Here is a 19,905-nt window from a genome sequence, read left to right as displayed (position 1 = left end):
TTTATGGAAGACAGTAGAACTTGTCTTTATTTTTCCCTGATACAGATAGAAATGGGGTTAAAATATGGTGATGTTCAGCATTTTCACTTCATATGGAGTGTTTTATTCAGCAGCTGATCACAGATCTGTGTTACTGCACTGAGTAAAAACACCTCATGAAGTCTTTCATTATTTAATATAAACTATTTATAATGATTCACTATCTGTTATATTTTATTAAAATAGTTAAAATTGTAGCTGAACATCTTTGAAAGCACAGATTGAAGATTGTTTATCAGCTGTTCTGACTGTAAATCATAAGTTTTTCTCATTGTATTTTATCTAACATTACATTTCTCTCTGTTGTTTTACATGATACTTCTCACAGACTGGGTAAGTAAATAACTCGACTTCACACTAATAGTAAAAGCTGATATTTTATAAACTTCTCACATATATTACATTTTAATCCAGGAATCAAATAGAAACATAAAGATGATTTTCAGATCATGTTTATGTGAAGGAGTCTGATCAGTAAGTGAGATTCCACTTCCATCAGTCAGCTTCTTTCCCACAATGCACCTGTGTGTAACCTCACTGCAGTGTAATAATGTACAGAGACGTTTACCGTGTCGAGTAAAAGACACAACAAACACGCAGCATATAACACACACCACTGACAGACTCCATCAGAATGTCTCTCCTACACTTTATTTTCTCCTGCACTAATAAGGAGCTACACCTCAGTATGGGAGAAGATCTAAATGGACTGATGAGTCATTGATGTTCTCCATATACAATGTTCTATAGTTACATGAGCTGATATCAGAACAGTTTTATATTTGTCTTGAAGCAGTTGTATAAATACACATACATTAATAATTTGTTTCTGGCTGCATGATTTTTCCCTCCACAGTTATGTTTCTGTACCTGATGAATCTCTCTAATGTGAGCAGATGATGATGATCACAGTGTAACAGAATGTTATGTAGATTTATTGACTTATGGCTAACTGTTAAACCTTTATGATCTTAGATTTGTTTAGGAAGATAATGAAACTGTTTTATGACCAAAGTAACAGTTCTTTTCTTTATTTTATAATTTATCTTTAAACTCATTCACAACACATTTACACTTTATTATTCACAGAAAGAGGCACAATCTGGAGCTCAACAGAGGACAGAACAGACAGGTGAGAGTGAATTTAATAATAATTTATTTTTATAGTTACAAAATTCATCATGAGCATACTGTAGTGAACACAACAGACTGTGATCTCTAACAGAACATTCATCATGCTGGTGTCTAGTTTGTCATTTAGTGTTGTACAGACACAGAAATCTGACCTACACACTGATACTGAGAGAGAAAAAGCTGAAGGTTTTTGTTTGAATGTGATTTGATAACAATAACTCTCTATTAAAGTTACTGATCCTGGCTAACATTACTGTAGTGAACAGAACTACAGAGAGATGTGAGTTAGAGAGTCACACTTGATAATGCTGCATGAAAGAGAATCGAACAGAATGGAAGTAAATCATCTGGGGAATTTGTTTCTTACTGCATTAATACTGAAAGATCCTGAAGAGCAGAAAGAGAAGAGAAACAATACAGTAAAGGATCAAAACAGACTTTTTAGGAATGTTTACAGCTAATACTACAGGATACAGAAAAATACAGAAATACTGAAAATTACAATGCATTTTTAATAATCTCAATAAAATGATTGTGCTTTTTTCCCCACATCCTCCTGTATATAAAGACTTCTGGGTTTATCAGGTGAGTAAACTGTTATAAAATATTATTCAGTAATGTCTTACTGATGATAGCAGCATAAAAAAAATCATTAATTATGTTATAATTAGACCATTGATCAGTGAGGAGTAAAGGAGTTACCATGGCAACCGGCTTCCAGTGATGGTTTATTGTGGATAAAAAAATCACATTGGTTTGTTCTAGAAACACAGGTGTTAAACTGTTTGCTAGCAATCGGCTGTTATTGTTGGATAACAGATGTTAAAAGTATCCAAGGTTCAGTGGACATGTAGAACTTGATGTTGGGTCTTGTTAAAACACAGAACAACTTAATCCCTTTGCTCTCATTTATTCTTGTTGACAATAAGGTTGGATGCACAGTACACAGGTTTCACAGGGTAAATGGAATGCTTAGGAGACACAGGATGGTAAAGATGGTTTTCTGGTCATTACAAACAATACAACAAAGAAATCAGGCTCATAAATAATAATGAAGATAGCAATCATACAACATCAAACATAATATCTAGTAGTGATGTTACCAGTGACACCGAAGCTCCGAGGCGCGTGTCAAAAAAATTTACCGATTTTTATTGAAGCTTTGTATTGAAGCTTGATTTGTTCTGGCAAAATCACGTGACCAATGACGACCGAAGCTTTGTTTCACACACACCCACGTGACTGCTTCGTTATTTGATTCAAAGGTTTAAAATTGTGCGCGACACGCTGTGCGCCCTCGTGGGTTGTATTGGAGTATTGCGTTAAATGGAATCTATTACTGTAGAGCGAGTTTAGGAGAACTTATTGTTGCGAGTTGTCAATGGAGCCTGTTACAAAAGATCACGTTCTGAAATGTGGAAATTCTGAAATTTCGCCCAATAAGGTAGATATATATGGTAGATATGGTTTTGTTGCTGATTGTTAATAAAACATAATTAAGCACAAAGCATCCATCTAGCCTACAGTACAGTAGTCTGTAAGGCAGACTTATAATTGTGTAAAAGTGTCTGCACATATGTACCTTCAACATTCATGAGTTTGACTTTTTTCTAAAAACAGTCAAAATGTCCATATTCACCATACAAAAAGTTTTCTTTATTACATTTTTGTTTGGTCTTACCATGTGTATGCAATGGAATATGCTTTGGCCATGTATTTAATATGTTTGTTCATTTATTTATTAATCTAACCTTAATTTGTCAATCCGTTAATTTTTGCTTCTAAAATTAATATGTTGTTTGGTTGTGGAAAATTCTGTGATAGCGCTTTCACCAGCAGAGGTCCTCATCGAGCTCTGATTCGAAAAGCTTCGAGTAATTAACCTTTTTCCGATACAATTGGGTTGAAAGCTTCACGGCTTCCAAAAAGCTTCACTTCGCCATCACTAATATCTAGAAACCACAGCAGAAATGAGACCAAACATCTTGATTCTCTTGGAGATGATTTTTTTCTCTCTCCTGTAAGGTTCAGTTTAGTGTTTAATGATTGTGTTCTTCAGCTGGCTGCATTCAAACTCAGTGTGTTACTGAATACAATATCAGTTTAAATCAACCTCAATCAGCTCAGTGTGTACTGTTAGTAATATTACACACACACACACACACATACACACACACAGAGTGATCCGAACGGAGAAACACTTCATGTTTATTTAACACTTTATTTGCATACAGTATGGAGTCATGTATAAAACCTTCACACTGTTTTATTCACTTCCTCAGAGAGACAGAAAATGGACAGAAGATGAGAGAAAGAAAATGGAGAAATCTGTTCTACTGACTGGTGAGTATGGAAGGACGTACAAAAGTAAACACACCTGTTCATCTTTATAGCCTGAAGTGTTCAATAACGAGATCTAAATAAGCCTGTAATCTGAAATTCACAGCTTCTCACATTCTCCATTCAAGCTATTATTTACATTTTTTTACATTTTTATTATCATAGAGAAACTTTATTTTATGGACCAGTAAAATCTCAGATAAACTACAGTTCTTCTACTACTTTCAGGTTTTCCCAAAGAGCGAATCATCTGTTTCCACCTAACTCCATCCTCGGCATCCTCTTCTCTCGCACCAATTACCTTCATGTCCTCACTGAACACATCCATATATCTCCTCTTTGTCCTAACTCTTGACCTCTTACCTGACAGCTCCATCTCCAAAATCCTTCTACCAATATAACCATCTCCCTCCTCTGTACATGTTCAAACCATCTCAATCTATCCTCTCTGACCTCAAAACAGCCAAACCGAGCAGTCCCTCTGATGTGCTCGTTCCTAATCCTGTCCATCCTTGTCACTCCTAAGGAGAATCTTAACATCCTCATCTCTGCTACCTCCATCTCTGCCTCATGTCTTTTCCTCACTGCTACAGTCTCTAACCCATACAGCAGAGCTGCTCTCACTACTGTCTTCTACACCTTTCCTTTGATTCTTGCTGAAACTCTTCTGACACTTTTCTCCACCCACTCCAAACCCGCCTGCACTCATCTCTTCACCTCTTTTCCACACCCCCTGTCTCTTCACCTCTTTTCCACACTGGATGGCTGACCCCAAAAACTAAACTCCTGCACCTTCTTGACCTCAGCCCCCTGTAATCTTACTGTTCTATGTTCCTCCGTCTTGTTCATACACATGTATTCTCTCTTACTATGACTGATTTTCATTCCTCATCTTTCCAAAGCAAATTCCTCCACCTGCTCTCTACTCTCACTACAGATCACAATGTCATCTGCAAATCATTGTCCATGGAGCTTCCTGTCTGAGTTCATCTATCAGCCTGTCCATCACCATAGCAAACAAGAAGGGCATCAAAGCCGATCCTTCATGTAGCCCCACCTCCACCTTGAACTCTTGAGATATAAACGACAGTTAGTTGTATATAATGTTATAATGAGCAAGAGTTTAAAATACATCATTAATAACCAAAATACAATAGTAAATGTTTCTCCTTACTAATGGTGCTTGCAAAGCAACATTCTTATTATCCTGCATACTTATTAATGGTGCTTGCAAAGCATCATTATTGTTATCCTGCATACTTATTATTAGGGTTCAAGCGCAAAGCGCTGGAAACCTATTGTTTTTGTTAGGATTTTTATTATTAGGGTTCAAGCGCAAAGCGCTGGAAACCTATTGTTTTTGTTAGGATTTTTATTATTATTATTATTATTATTATTATTATTATTATTATTATTATTATTATTATTATTATTATTCCGCCCTAGAAACGGTCGTGCAGCCCAAACCGTAAGGCCTAGAGAGCTCAAACTTGGTCAGATGGTAGTACTGGTGACAGTTACTCAGGACCAAAATCTCAGCGGAATCGGACAATTTGGGGCGCCTCAGCGCCCCAAAACGTGTTTGTCCCCATAACCCCTAAACCCCTAAAACCCCTATGTCCAAATCTCAAGTGCTTTATATCATTGGAATCCTTGGCTCATGACTTGAAAAACGTATATCTCCAATTTAATTTCTGCCATTAAATTTTTTCGCTATCGCGCATTTTATCCGAAACCTACTTTTGCTAACTAGTCCTAGGTTTTTCGCCTGATCGAGACCAATCCAGTGCAGTAATATTCTCTGGAGTCTCAATGTCAATAATTTTCGAAAAAAAAAGTCGAAATTTTGATTCAGGGTCTTTAAGGGGCCCCAAAACGTCCAAAGACTGTGAGGAGCCAGTTTTACTAAAATGTCAATAACGCAAAAACTAAATGAGCTATCAACACCAAACTTGGGACACATGTGAAAGAGGTCAAACTGAGGTCACAGTTCAAAAACCGTGGCGATTGGCCACTTCGTTGCGCTATAACGGAAAAATCACTAAAAACAGCCATTTTAAAAAAAACAGTCCAAAAACCCAATTTTGTGCTGACTCGTAAGGCAAAGATTCTGATTCTGGTTCTGACTCGGAGTGGGTGGGGCCTAACCCGGAAGTAGGCGGGGCTCGTCTTGAAATGGGCGGGGCTTTAACCTGTAATAATTAATTTGTAATATTTATAACACTAGCTTACTACCATTTATGTTTTTATGAAATACAGCAAAAACGTGTCAGACCCACTGTCTGGTTACTGGTTAGAGACAGCTGAAGGTTTAAAAAAGAAAAAAATCTCCGACAGGCAGAGACGCAATGCGAGTCGAGTCGCATTCTACCAAGCAAGCAGCACGTCTGAACGAACCCACGTTTACCAGAACTCTACTGGTTAGTAAGTACATATTATTAACGTTACAACCCGAAGTAAAAAGCTGAAGAAACCCTAAACGTTAAATACCCGCGAACCCGAGTGACTGAGGGAGAGACAGAGAGCTGTTCTGTGTGTGACTGTGAGTGAGCAGAGCGAGACACAGCAACACAATATATCTGTATGTGTGTAGGGGAGTATGATTTGTATGTGTGTATGATTTTCATCCGGCTCATCTCTAATGGATATGACTTTGTTTATTTTAGGGAAAACTGGACGGGTGAGTACTTCACATGACATATGTTGTGGCACCCTCTGTAGCATGACATATGTAGCATGACATGACATATATTGTCATGTCAATCCAAAGGCCTTAAACGCTTGAACCTGGGAAATGCTGCTTGCAGCTTTAATTATTATTATTAGGGTTCAAGCGCGAAGCGCTGGAAACCTATTGTTTTTGTTAGGATTTTTATTATTATTATTATTATTATTATTAGGGTTCAAGCGCGAAGCGCTGGAAACCTATTGTTTTTGTTAGGATTTTTTAGGGTTCAAGCGCGAAGCGCTGGAAACCTATTGTTTTGTTAGGATTTTTATTATTATTATTAGGGTTCAAGTGCGAAGTGCTGGAAACCTATTGTTTTTGTTAGGATGTTTATTAGGGTTCAAGCGCGAAGCGCTGGAAACCTATTGTTTTGTTAGGATTTTTATTATTATTATTAGGGTTCAAGTGCGAAGTGCTGGAAACCTATTGTTTTTGTTAGGATGTTTATTAGGGTTCAAGCGCGAAGCGCTGGAAACCTATTGTTTTTGTTAGGATTATTATTATTATTATTATTATTATTATTATTATTATTATTATTATTATTATTCCGCCCTAGAAACGGTCATGCAGCCCAAACCGTAAGGCCTAGAGAGCTCAAACTTGGTCAGATGGTAGTACTGGTCACAGTTACTCAGGGCCAAAATCTCAGCGGAATCGGACAATTTGGGGCGCTTCAGCGCCCCAAAACGTGTTTGTCCCCATAACCCCTAAACCCCTAAAACCCCTACTGTATGTCCAAATCTCAAGTGCTTTATATCATTGGAATCCTTGGCTCATGACTTAAAAAATGTATATCTCCAATTTCATTTCCGCCATTAAATTTTTTCGCTATCGCGCATTTTATCCGAAACCTACTTTTGCTAACTAGTCCTAGGTTTTTCGCCTGATCAAGACCAATCCAGTGCAGTAATTTTCTCTGGAGTCTGAAAGACAATAATTCTCGAAAAAAAAGTGAAATTTTGATTCAGGGTCCTTAAGGGGCCCCAAAAAGTTTGGACTGTGAGGAGCCAGTTTTACTAAAATGTCAATAACTCAAGAATTAAATGAGCTATCAACACCAAACTTGGGACACATGTGAAAGAGGTCAAACTGAGGTCACAGTTCAAAAACCGTGGCGATTGGCCACTTCGTGGCGCTATAATTTTTTAAAAAAAAGCTCTCTAGCGCCCCCAACAGTCCAAAAACCCAATTTTGTGCTGACTTGTAAGGCAAAGATTCTGATTCTGGTTCTGACACGGAGTGGGTGGGGCCTAACCCGGAAGTAGTTACCCGGGGTTTGTCTTGAAATGGGCGGGGCTTTAACCGGTAATAATTAATTTGTTAATAATTAATTAGATAGACTAGCCTATCACAGAACGCTGACACAATCAGCTAGCCAATGGTGATTTTCATACAATCTGAGCACAGATATTGACTCGTATTACTCGTATAATACTCGTACTCGGCAGAAGTGCTTTATCCGTACCGGATACTCGTTTCAGCCAAGTATCCGGCTCATCTCTAATGGATATGACTTTGTTTATTTTAGGGAAAACTGGATGGGTGAGTACTTCACATGACATATGTTGTGGCACCCTCTGTAGCATGACATATGTAGCATGACATGACATATATTGTCATGTCAATCCAAAGGCCTTAAACGCTTGAACCCGGGAAATGCTGCTTGCAGCTTTAATTATTATTATTATTATTATTATTATTCCGCCTTAGAAACGGTCGTGCAGCCCAAACCGTAAGGCCTAGAGAGCTCAAACTTGGTCAGATGGTAGTACTGGTCACAGTTACTCAGGGCCAAGGTCTCAGCGGAATCGGACAATTTGGGGCGCTTCAGCGCCCCTCAACGCGTTTGTGCCCATAACTCCCAAACCGTATGTCCAAATCTCAAGTGCTTTATATCATTGGAATCCTTGGCTCGTGACTTAAAAAACATATATCTCCAATTTCATCTCCGCCATTAAATTTTTTTGCTATGGTGCATTTTTACCAAAACCTACTTTTGCAAACTAATCCTAGGTTTTTCGCCTGGTTGAGACCAATCCAGTGCAGTAATATTCTCTGGAGTCTCAATGTCAATAATCTTCGAAAAAAAGTCAAAATTTTGATTCAGGGTCCTTAAGGGGCCCCAAAACGTTTGGACTGTGAGGAGCCAGTTTTACTAAAATGTCAATAACTCAAGAACTAAATGAGCTACAGTATCAACACCAAACCTGGGACACATGTGAAAGAGGTCAAACTGAGGTCACAGTTCAAAAACCGCGGCGATTGGCCACTTGGTGGTGCTATAACGGAAAAATCACTAAAAACAGCCATTTTTTTAAAAAAAAAAGCCCTCTAGCGCCACCAACAGTCCAAAAACCCAAAAACCCTCTTAAGGCAAAAATTCTTAAGATTCTGATTCTCCCCCAAGCACATTCAGCTTCAATTAAAGGGCTCTATTGTTGTTCATTCGCTTTTAGTATGTCAGACTGTTCATGTATCCCAATTTCTTAGTTATTTTGTGTATGTGACTTGTGGGTCAAATACACTTGCGGTTCAAATACACATTTTGTGTATGTGACTTGGGAAAACGTCAAAGCTTCTTTAGTTGATTTAACACAAGGTAAATCAACTAAAGAAGCTTTGACGTTTTCTCTGTGATAAATACCAACACCACCATGGTTTTCTTCTTTTAGTTTACCAAAAACATCTTCTGTTGTATCATAAGCAAAACTTCGTGGTTTATCATGAAAATAGTATCCAGTAAGACTGATATCATTCTCAAAATAGTTTGGCTTTAGCCATGTCTCTGTTACATAAATTATATCTGCTGCTGGTTTGGATATGTGAAAGAGGTCAAACTGAGGTTACAGTTCAAAAACCGCGGCGATTGTTTGTTCTTGTTCTCTCTCACTCTCTCTTTTCTCCACTATGTGTCTTTTCAGATCCCTACCATTGGACATCAAGATAATTGACAGGAGATGTCAATCTTCATTATCCTGTGTGACATCACAGTCCGAACACAGTTGCAACATGTTGCCATAGCAACATGGTAAACTCTGATTCTAGAGTTTACCATGTTGCTATGACAACATGGTAAACTCTGATTCTAGAACTGTGTTCGGACTGTGATGTCACACAGGATAATGAAGATTGACATCTCCTGTCAATTATCTTGGTGAATATCTAAAATATGTGGAGAGTCCTTGAACATTGTGTAGCATAATTTAGGGGTTTTGAGCACAAACGCGTTCAGATTTGCCGATTTCGCCGAGTCCTTGACCCTGAGTAACTGTGACCAGTACTACCATCTGACCAAGTTGGTATGAAATCCTCAATGATAGTAGTGTGGGTGTGGTCTAATCATCTAATGGACTCTGTATCCCCCCGTTAGATTGACGTTGTTTTAAATCGGGCACTTCAGCATAACTACATACATAACTGAAGTATGTAGGCATGATATCAATCTTTATTTTATCAAACTCAATATCTTTTATATATACATGGCACATTAATAGACCATGTATATATAAAAGATATTGAGTTTCTGATTTTTATTGAGGTTATGGTAGTAACCTCAATAAAACAGTCCAAAAACCCAATTTTGTGCTGACTTGTAAGGCAAAGATTCTGATTCTGGTTCTGACTCGGAGTGGGTGAGGCCTAACCCGAAAGTGGGCGGGGCTTGTCTTGAAATGGGCGGGGCTTTAACCGGTAATAATTAATTTGTAATATTTATAACACTAGCTTACTACCTTTATGTTTTTATGAAATACAGCAAAAACGTGTAAGACACACAGTGTCTGGTTACTGGTTAGAGACAGCTGAAGGTTTAAAAAAGAAAAAAAATCTCCGACAGGCAGAGACGCAATGCGAGTCACATTCTACTAAGCAAGCACCACGTCTGAACGAACCCACGTTTACCAGAACTCTACTGGTTAGTAAGTACGTATTATTAACGTTACAACCCAAAGTAAAAAGCTGAAGAAACCCTAAACGTTAACGGAAAATACCTGCGAACCCGAGTGACTGAGGGAGAGACAGAGAGCTGTTCTGTGTGTGAGTGTGAGTGAGCAGAGCGAGACACAGCAACACAATACATCTGTATGTGTGTAGGGGAGGGGCGCTGTGACTAGCCTATCACTGTAGGGGAGGGGCGCTGTGACTAGCCTATCACTGTAGGGGAGGGGCGCTGTGACTAGCCTATCACTGTAGGGGAGGGGCGCTGTGACTAGCCTATCACAGAACGCTGACACAATCAGCTAGCCAATGGTGATTTTCATACAATCTGAGCACAGATATTGACTCGTATTACTCGTATAATACTCGTACTCGGCAGAAGTGCTTTATCCGTACCGGATACTTGTTTCAGCCAAGTATCCGGCTCATCTCTAATGGATATGACTTTGTTTATCTTAGGGAAAACTGGACGGGTGAGTACTTCACATGACATATGTTGTGGCACCCTCTGTAGCATGACATATGTAGCATGACATGACATATATTGTCATGTCAATCCAAAGGCCTTAAACGCTTGAACCCGGGAAATGCTGCTTGCAGCTTTAATTAGGGTTCAAGCGCGAAGCGCTGGAACACTATTGTATTTGTTCTGATTTTTATTATTATTATTATTATTATTATTATTCCGCCCTAGAAACGGTCGTGCAGCCCAAACCGTAAGGCCTAGAGAGCTCAAACTTGGTCAGATGGTAGTACTGGTGACAGTTACTCAGGGCCAAGGTCTCAGCGGAATCGGACAATTTGGGGCGCTTCAGCGTCCCAAAACGTGTTTGTCCCCATAACCCCTAAACCCCTAAAACCCCTATGTCCAAATCTCAAGTGCTTTATATCATTGGAATCCTTGGAAAGAGGTTAAACTGAGGTCACATTTCAAAAACCATGGAGATTGGCCACTTTGTGGCGCTATAACGGAAAAATCACTAAAAACAGCCATTTTAAAAAAAAAAAAGCCCTCTAGCGCCACCAACAGTCCAAAAACCCAATTTTGTGCTGACTTGTAAGGCAAAGATTCTGATTCTGGTTCTGACTCGGAGTGGGTGGGGCCTAACCCAGAAGTAGGCGGGGCTTGTCTTGAAATGGGCAGGGCTTTAACCGGTAATAATTAATTTGTAATATTTATAACACTAGCTTACTACCTTTATGTTTTTATGAAATACAGCAAAAACGTGTCAGACACACAGCGTCTGGTTACTGGTTAGAGACAGCTGAAGGTTTAAAAAAGAAAAAAAAATCCCCGACAGGCAGAGACGCAATGCGAGTCGCATTCTACCAAGCAAGCACCACCTCTGAACGAACCCATGTTTACCAGAACTCTACTGGTTAGTAAGTACGTATTATTAACGTTACAACCAGATGTAAAAAGCTGAAGAAACCCTAAACGTTAACGGAAAAGACCCGCGAACCCGAGTGACTGAGGGAGAGACAGAGAGCTGTTCTGTGTGTGACTGTGAGTGAGCAGAGCGAGACACAGCAACACAATACATCTGTATGTGTGTTGGGGAGGAGCGCTGTGACTAGCCTATCACTGTAGGGGAGGGGCGCTGTGACTAGCCTATCACTGTAGGGGAGGGGCGCTGTGACTAGCCTATCACTGTAGGGGAGGAACCCAGGAAATGCTGCTTGCAGCTTTAATTATTATTATTATTATTAATGGTGCTTGCAAAGCATCATTATTGTTACCCTGCATACTTATTATTATTATTATTATTAATGGTGCTTGCAAAGCAACATTATTGTTATCTTGCATACTGAGATATTGTTCTAACGGACAAAACTTTGGCACATAACTTGTCCCGCAGCTTTTGTCCTAAACCCATGAATGAGGTGTCAAATCGACCGGCTCATTGAGGAGAGGTGTGCTATGACTTTTATAAGTGGTCCAACCAACGATGTTCGCACAGCGGATGAAAAAGTGGCCAAAAGATTCCCATAGACTTGAATGGGAAATTCCTAAAATTCCTCTAATCTCTCTCTCTCACACACACAGACACACACACACACACACACAAAAGCGGCCGGCCTTAGGTGCTGTGAGCCCGGCCAAATCTGCCGCCTCTCCCGCGCTCTGGTTCTCTCACTTCCGTACGGAACCCTGTGCTCCAGCAGGCCCTGGGCACCCACACTTAAGCACTCCTCCACTGACGATGGCATGAGACACTTAGAAAAGCCCAGACAAAGAAGCCTGGCCCCTGGGATAACCACCCATTCATTTTGCACTGACCCCTGGTATAACCGCCTATACCATAGGTCACTAACAGGCGGACCGCGGTCCGGGTCCGGACCCAGAAGCTGCCCAATATGGACCCGGACCTACAGCCAAAACAAAAGGTGTTGATTTAAAACTTGACGGGCCTCTTGTATTTTAATCGGCGCAGCTTTTGCAATCTTTACGGTAGTGGTAGTGGAAACGCACAGACCAATTGCATGCGAGTTGTCATCCCACGTGATACCACTCAGCCTGTGCATTCCTGAGCATTCCTGAAGTAAACTCTGCTACTCAACAGTGCAAGACAGATGAGAAAATTAGAGTAAAGTTACACATGAAAGAAAGAAAAAAAAAAGTTACACATGAAAGAAAGAAAAAAAAAGTTACACATGAAAGAAAGATAGCGATACATGTAGAAAACAAAGGGAGAGAAACAGATGAGTGAGACGGAGAAAGAGAGAGAAACAGACGAGTGAGACAGAGAAAGGGAGAGAAACAGACGAGTGAGACGGAGAAAGGGAGAGAAACAGACGAGTGAGACGGAGAAAGGGAGAATAAAAAACAAATGGCGCTCTCCAAAAAAAAAAGAAAAGTGGACAGCGGAAATAGAGCATTTAATCCAGAATGGACAGACTGATTTCTGTTCATACTTCCCACTGGGAGCACCAAACCAGTGTGTCTCATATGTAAACCAGTGTGTCTCATGTCTCTCATATGTTCAGAAACTGTGGCACTTATTAAAAGTGAATGTGAAACGCCGTCATGAGACAAAACACAAAGGTTTTGAACAAACATATCCACTCAAATCTGAAGACAGCGTCCCTGAGACAGCTTTCCCAGGTTTGAGGAAAGTAGCTTTATTCGTCCTGACCATGTTTGGTTCTACATACTGTACAACTGCAAGGCAGCTTTCTCTACAATGAACATGATCAAAACTAAATATGGTTCCAGGCTCACTAATGAGCACCTCCACATGTGTATGAGAACAGCCCTGACTCCATTCAAGCCCAGGTTTAACATCCTGCCAAGCTAGAGCTCAGTTCTCTCACTGAGATATAAAAGGGAAAGTTAAGCACTTTATTTAAACATACACAATTTTCACATTTTATTTATTTTCTCTTCTTTTGAAATGTAGCCCTACTTTTATTTATTTAATGAGAGAACGTTATACATATCTACAATCATACATATGTTCAGTTCTATGTTAAGTGACAATAAATATTGTCAAAAGGTTTTTGAATTGTACTGAATTTATTTGATTTGACAGTCAGGTATTGATTGCTTGCAGATGTTGATACAACTACTAGGCTACATAAATATATCTCACACTAACTAGTTAGACATTATGATCTTCCGGACCTTTGCTTCAATACATTTTCTCTTACTGGACCTCTTTAAGTTTTAATTGAATATCTCTGGCCTATACTTTACGATGGTGACCCCTGGTATAACCAATTGTTATTTATTTTTTATTGTTTTGTTTTTTGGCTTCTGTCTCTGTGTTCTCCTAGTGACTATAGATGTAAGGGAGACTCTCAATACATGTAACTATCAACTCCACACTATCAATCCAATAATTCCAAAAGTATTGGCCCCCAGCCCGATGAGGGGAACTGACGTCACATGTAACCCCGCCCCCAAAATAAGTGAAATCAAAAGGTTAGCACAACATGGACATGTCATATATCAAACACTCAGCCTGATGAGGGGAACTGCCTCACGCGTGTTTTGGTCACGCCACGTGACGTCACGTGTAGCCCCGCCCCCAAAATAAGCGAAATCAAAAAGTTTGCACAACATGAACATGTCATATATCAAAACACTCAGCACAATCAGGGAACTGCCTCACGTATATATTGATGACGTCACCTGACGTCACGTGATGTCACGTGAAAATCAAAAATGTGCAGAACATGGACATGTGACATATCAAAACACTCAGAACAATGAGGGGAACTTGCTCGCGGGTATTCTGATGACGTAACATGTAGCCCCACCCCCAAAATAAGCGAAATCAAAAAGTTAGCACAACATGGACATGTGACATATCAAAACACTCAGCACGACGAGGGGAACTTGCCACGTGCAAGCACCATTCCCATTTTCTTCAGGAAATGTACGTTATAGTTAAACTTATTACTCACTTCACTTTTCATCTTAAATAATTATAAATAGTCATTTTGGATTTTGTCATAATAAGCACTGTTTCTGTAGATGATCTCTAGTTTTGACCACATTAATCATTCAGCTCACTCTCCTGCCCAAGTTTTTAAGGAACTGGACGGAGCATCACAATTACTGAGAAACAAAGACAAGATAATCTCAGAACTGAAGAATCAACAGAAAACTGAGTTAACAGAAGAAAAACAACAGCTTGAAGAGAAAGAGAGTCTTCTAACTGAGAGAGAGACACAGCTAATGGAAAGAGACAAAGAGCTTCAGAAGAAGGACAAGACACTGGAAGAGAAGGAGAAACAGCTCAAACAGACAAGAGCTGTACTGGACAAAACAATTAATGTGTTAGACGACAGTCAGCGAATCGTGGAGGATAAAAACACACAATTAGAGAATCTGAACAAACTGCTGAAGGAGAAAGAAACACAGTTGAAGAACACAGATAAAGAGCTGGAAACCAGTACAAATAAACTGGACACACTGGGACAGGAGCTGCAGGACAAGCAGAGACAACTACAGCACATGATAATCGTAGTGGAACAACAGAAATCTGAGTTAGCAGAAAAAAAACAACTACTTGAAGAGAAAGAGAGTCTTCTAACTAAGAGAGAGACACACTTAATAGAAAGAGACAAAGAGCTTCAGAAGAAGGACAAGACACTGGAAGAGAAAGAGAAACTGCTCAAACAGACAAGCGCTGTACTGGACAAAACAATTAAGGTGTTAGATGACAGTCAGCGACACGTGGAGGAGAAAAACACACAATTAGAGAATCTGAACAAACTGCTGACGGACAATCAGAGACAACTACAGCACATGATGATCGTAGTGGAACAACAGAAATCTGAGTTAGCAGAAAAAAACCAACAGCTTGAAGAGAAAGAGACACAGCTAATGGGAAGAGACAAAGAGCTTCAGGAGAAAGACAGACTTCTAGAGGAGAAAACAAAGCAGCTGCAGGAACAGACAGATCCAGAATCATCAGCCTCCATCAGGAGAAGAAACAGCAAGGAACTTTTACCTCCAAAAAGTAAGTAATACTGTATGTCAAATTAAGCAATTTATAGAAGTTTCTCAGAATGTCATTGTTTTTAAATATTCAATTAATAAATTAATACATACATATACTGTAATGATCCTTAATAGTGCAACTCTTCAGATATTATAAAGAAATGTAACTTAAACAGTGACAGGGGTTAGTTATAGTGTATAAGACATAACTTTATTATATCATCTGTCTAACTCTACCTTCTGAAGAATGTCATTCTGACTGGTTCTGATGTTTCCTAGTGAGTGACGAGACTCAGGACTCAGCAGCACCAATCAGGAAAACTAACAGTATGGAGGGAAATCGTCCAACATGTGAGTGATTAATGATTGTTGTATGTTTAATGTGAAACTCAACAGTAGTTTGAGGTAAAAGAGATGAATATAAAGAGAAGCAGCAGACAGATTTAAATTTAGAATTTGATTTCAGTCAAAACATCAACATTGTAAAGCTGATATAAAACATGGACATAAAAAATTCTGAAAAAAAGATCTAATAGGTAAAAATGAAAAATGTTAAATATCTCTGGATTCTGAGCAGCGTGACAGAAAATCATTTGATATGGACGACATCAATCTTTCCTCCGTCAATAACAGTGACACTAACATGATGAGGAATTTGAGTATGAGTTATATAAAGGCAGTCGGCCTCCATACTCCATAGAACAGCGTCATCACCACAATGTAGTAAGTGATTCTGTATTAAATGATTCATTCTTGTTCATTTCAGTGGGTGGAGAATCGTCTAGTCCACATCCTCCAGCATCGGTTCCTGTAGCAGAACTGAGGCTGGTGCTGCTGGGGAGGACGGGGTCTGGGAAGAGTGTAACAGGAAACATCATCCTGGGCAGAGAGGAGAGGAACCAGGCTGCTACGTCTACAGCTACATCTACAGCCACCCAGCAGAGTGAGAGCACACAGGGGGAGGTGGCCGGGAGGAAGGTGACTGTGGTGGACACGCCTGACTGGTTCTCTCCTGAACTCTCTCTGGAGAAGCTGAGACAAGACGTGGGACACTGTGTCCATCTGTCTGCTCCAGGACCCCACGCCTTCCTCCTGGTCATACCTCTAAAGCAGCCTACAGGAGAGGAGAGAGGGATGCTGGAGAAAATAGAGGAGATCTTTGGAGAGACATGCTGGAGAAACACAATGATCATATTCAGTGTTACTGATGAACATCAGAAGAAGAACATTGAGGACTTCATCCAATCAGGAGACCAGGAAGTCCAGAGACTTGTAGAGAAATGTGGGAAAAGGTTTCACTGTCTCAACATTAAAGAGAGTGGAGATGGTTCTCAGGTCTCAGAGCTATTGGAGAAGATAGAGAAGATGGTGGAAGGAAGCAGAGAGAAATTATACAGCACTGACATCTACCTGGAGATAGAATCTCTCATTAGAGCCATGGAGGCAACGATTCGAAAGAAAAAAGAAGAGAAAAGAGAGAGAGAGGAGATGGACATGAAAGAAAAAATAGAGAACGAGGTGCAGGATTCTCTGAGAAAGATAGCGGGAGTGATTGAGGAGCATGAAAGAGACATCAGACAACTTAATGACCGAACAACTGAACTGGAGAGAAAGATGAAAGAAGAGAGGGATAAAGAGAAAAAGAAAGAACTGGAACTGGAACTGGAACAAGAGGTAGAGCGAAGGACAGAAATCGGAGATGAGTTGATGAAACTAAAAGAAAAGAGAGAGATGGAGAGGATAGAGATGGAGGAGAGGCACAGACAAGAGATGGAGGAGATTTGGGAAATGTATGAAGGAGATGTCATGACAGAGGCGGAGAGAAAGCTCATGAAGATCATCCTGCCTGAACTCCAGAGAAAGCTTTTAGTCTCAAAAACAAAGATGCAGGAAGATTTCAGCAGACAGATGGAGGAGAAGTACAGAGAGCTGGAGAATCTTCAACAGAAACTTTTTGAGGTCACAGAAAATTTCAGTATGCTGAAAGAAGCTTACATTACAACTGTGCTGGAATTAACAAACCCAGAACAGGAATAAATTTACTGAACACGATAAAGAATGTGATTCCTAACAGACTGAGAGAGTCGAGGAGGACATTAACACTTTACTTGAAAGCTGAAGGTACATTTTAAGGGTTTGATGATACACTGGTTTGACACCTTCAGGACAAAACCTGTGGAAAATATATTTCATTATTTATGCACATTGTTTTATTCACCTTTAAACAACACTATTAACCATTTTATACCACACTGCTGCTCAATGAGGTTCATATTTGTAACATTAAATTGAAGGAGTTGATGGTTTGTGAAAGATCAGAGCTCACTACAGTTCACTGTATAATCAGTGTAACAAATACAGTGCACCATTTTAAACCTCATGAAGATCATCCTGCCTGAACTCCAGAGAAACATGTTGTCCTCAAAAACAAAGGTGTAAAGAGTTCAGCAGACAGATGGAGGAGAAGAACAGAGAACATTTTAGACTGAGTGAAGAAGTCAAAAGGACAACATTGATAAGTGTAACATATCAGATCCAGCAGCAGGTTTAAGATACAGTACGTTTACGTTGCATTTATGACCTAGAGCTCTATTTTGCTGCTGCAGTGAAAAATCACACATTGTGACAAATATTTTATAACTGAACAATTAACCAGAGGACGATTTTGTGCAATTGTAAACAAAGACAGTCTTAATAAAGGTCTGGCATTGTGAGACATTTTCTCTTGACATGTCAGAGTGTGTGAGCTGCTATGATGTTCATCTAAAACTCACTAACAGGAGGAGGGTTTCAGATTATACCACATGTGACATGTAAACTGGTACTGAAATAGCAGAACTCCAGTTCAGACGCTTTCTCTGTGATGTGACTGCTTTATTTTCTATTTATCAGCATCAAGACAGAGAAAAGAGACTGATGAAGGAATCACATCTATAGCTGTTATTATTCCTGCTATAAGTGATAACTCAGACGTTCCACAGCATTTACATGTTAAACTAAATGGGAAAAGTAACGTGTCATTCTTTATTTAATAAACACTAAGAATGTTTGTAGTCAGTAAATAATCTATTTCCAGGTGGGAACAGTAACCTAATCATTAATCATTTTCCTCTAACTGAACACCTCCAAGTGTTTTATTCTGTAATGGTGTTAGTTAGGGGAGTCTATAATGATAGAAACACAGGAACTGAAACCATGTAGTGACACTTTTCCTGTGTTTAATAATGTTTTAGTGTCACTGTTACTTCACTAAGCTCTTTTCTCCTGGTGTCTTGTTCTGCTTCTTAATTCATACCTCATTTCTGTAACAGAAACACAAACAGCTGAATGAGTGACACATTTCTACATTATCTGGGTGTGCAATAAAATTGAATGTGTATTTACTGAAAGGTTTATGGAATGTTTTGCATGTAGAAATGTACAATAACTGTAATAAAGAGGTCAACAACAGGATCTTGTATTTTTTTTTTTTTTTACCTTTTTTTATCCTCACGCAAGCTGAAGTCCATAAAGAAAATAAAGTAAAGCCAAAATGCATCTGGCGCCCTCTAGTGGCTATCTGCAGTTATTAACTCCTCCGGTTCTCATGTTAGTGAATGGAAATGAATTAATTTCATTTAATTTACAGCTCCATAGTCATTTTTATGAGCTCAGTTAACCTTGTTAAGTTTAACCAGTCACTAGTTTTTAAATGAACTGCACTGACAGAATGAGTGGAGAATAAGAGCGAACTACTTCATTCAGATGAGTAACGTACTGCAGCTCAAATCAGTAATTCATGAGTCAAAGCTCTAAAACTTTTTCCTAACAATGATAAGATTAATATTCCTGTGAACATTATAACAGTACAGTTTATCATGTTACATTTTTATTACTAACACTGTATTAACTTTGAGGTAACTGATGCAGTGTTTTTAGCTTCCCTGTGATTGGGTCTGGGTTTTAATACATGACGACACCTCAGTGTTCTGACATAATGATTCACTATCTGTTGTTCTATTTTATTGAAATAGTTGAAATTGTAGCTGAACATCTTTGAAAGCACAGAGTGAAGATTGTTTATCAGCTGTTCTGACTGTAAATCATAAGTTTTTCTCATTGTATTTTATCTAACATTACATTTCTCTCTGTTGTTTTACATGATACTTCTCACAGCGGTAAGTAAATAACTCGACTTCACACTAATAGTAAAAGCTGATATTTTATAAACTTATCACATATATTACATTTTAATCCAGGAATCAAATAGAAACATAAAGATGATTTTCAGATCATG

The 19,905-nt window shown here is 39.1% G+C and overlaps 2 protein-coding genes across 4 annotated transcripts in view; both read left to right on the top strand.

The window, feature by feature from the left end:
- LOC132841168 (restin homolog) overlaps positions 1 to 19,905 on the top strand; it is a 66,475-nt gene that overhangs the window by 35,644 nt on the left and 10,926 nt on the right. The gene's annotated exons all lie outside the window — the stretch shown is intronic.
- Positions 337 to 19,082, top strand: LOC132841167 (WD repeat-containing protein 87-like). Of its 3 annotated transcripts, XM_060863400.1 has the most exons (8): positions 392 to 927; positions 1,129 to 1,171; positions 1,742 to 1,758; positions 3,456 to 3,516; positions 14,710 to 15,648; positions 15,909 to 15,980; positions 16,396 to 17,667; positions 17,730 to 19,082. In XM_060863400.1, exons 1-7 carry the CDS (start codon positions 877 to 879, stop codon positions 17,664 to 17,666), a joined length of 2,454 nt encoding a protein of 817 aa, XP_060719383.1. In that variant the 5' UTR covers positions 392 to 876; the 3' UTR covers position 17,667; positions 17,730 to 19,082. The 3 variants fall into 3 exon arrangements, with proteins under 3 accessions (XP_060719384.1, XP_060719385.1, XP_060719383.1); XM_060863401.1 differs by lacking the exon at positions 392 to 927 and adding an exon at positions 337 to 372 and having other exon boundaries at positions 16,396 to 19,082; XM_060863402.1 differs by lacking the exon at positions 15,909 to 15,980 and having other exon boundaries at positions 391 to 927; positions 16,396 to 19,082.

Source organism: Tachysurus vachellii, chromosome 26 (genome assembly GCF_030014155.1).
Source record: "Tachysurus vachellii isolate PV-2020 chromosome 26, HZAU_Pvac_v1, whole genome shotgun sequence".
Classification (NCBI taxonomy): domain Eukaryota; kingdom Metazoa; phylum Chordata; class Actinopteri; order Siluriformes; family Bagridae; genus Tachysurus; species Tachysurus vachellii.
The sequence above is the reverse complement of the archived record's forward strand: the minus strand, read 5'-3'. Positions and strand labels throughout refer to the sequence as shown.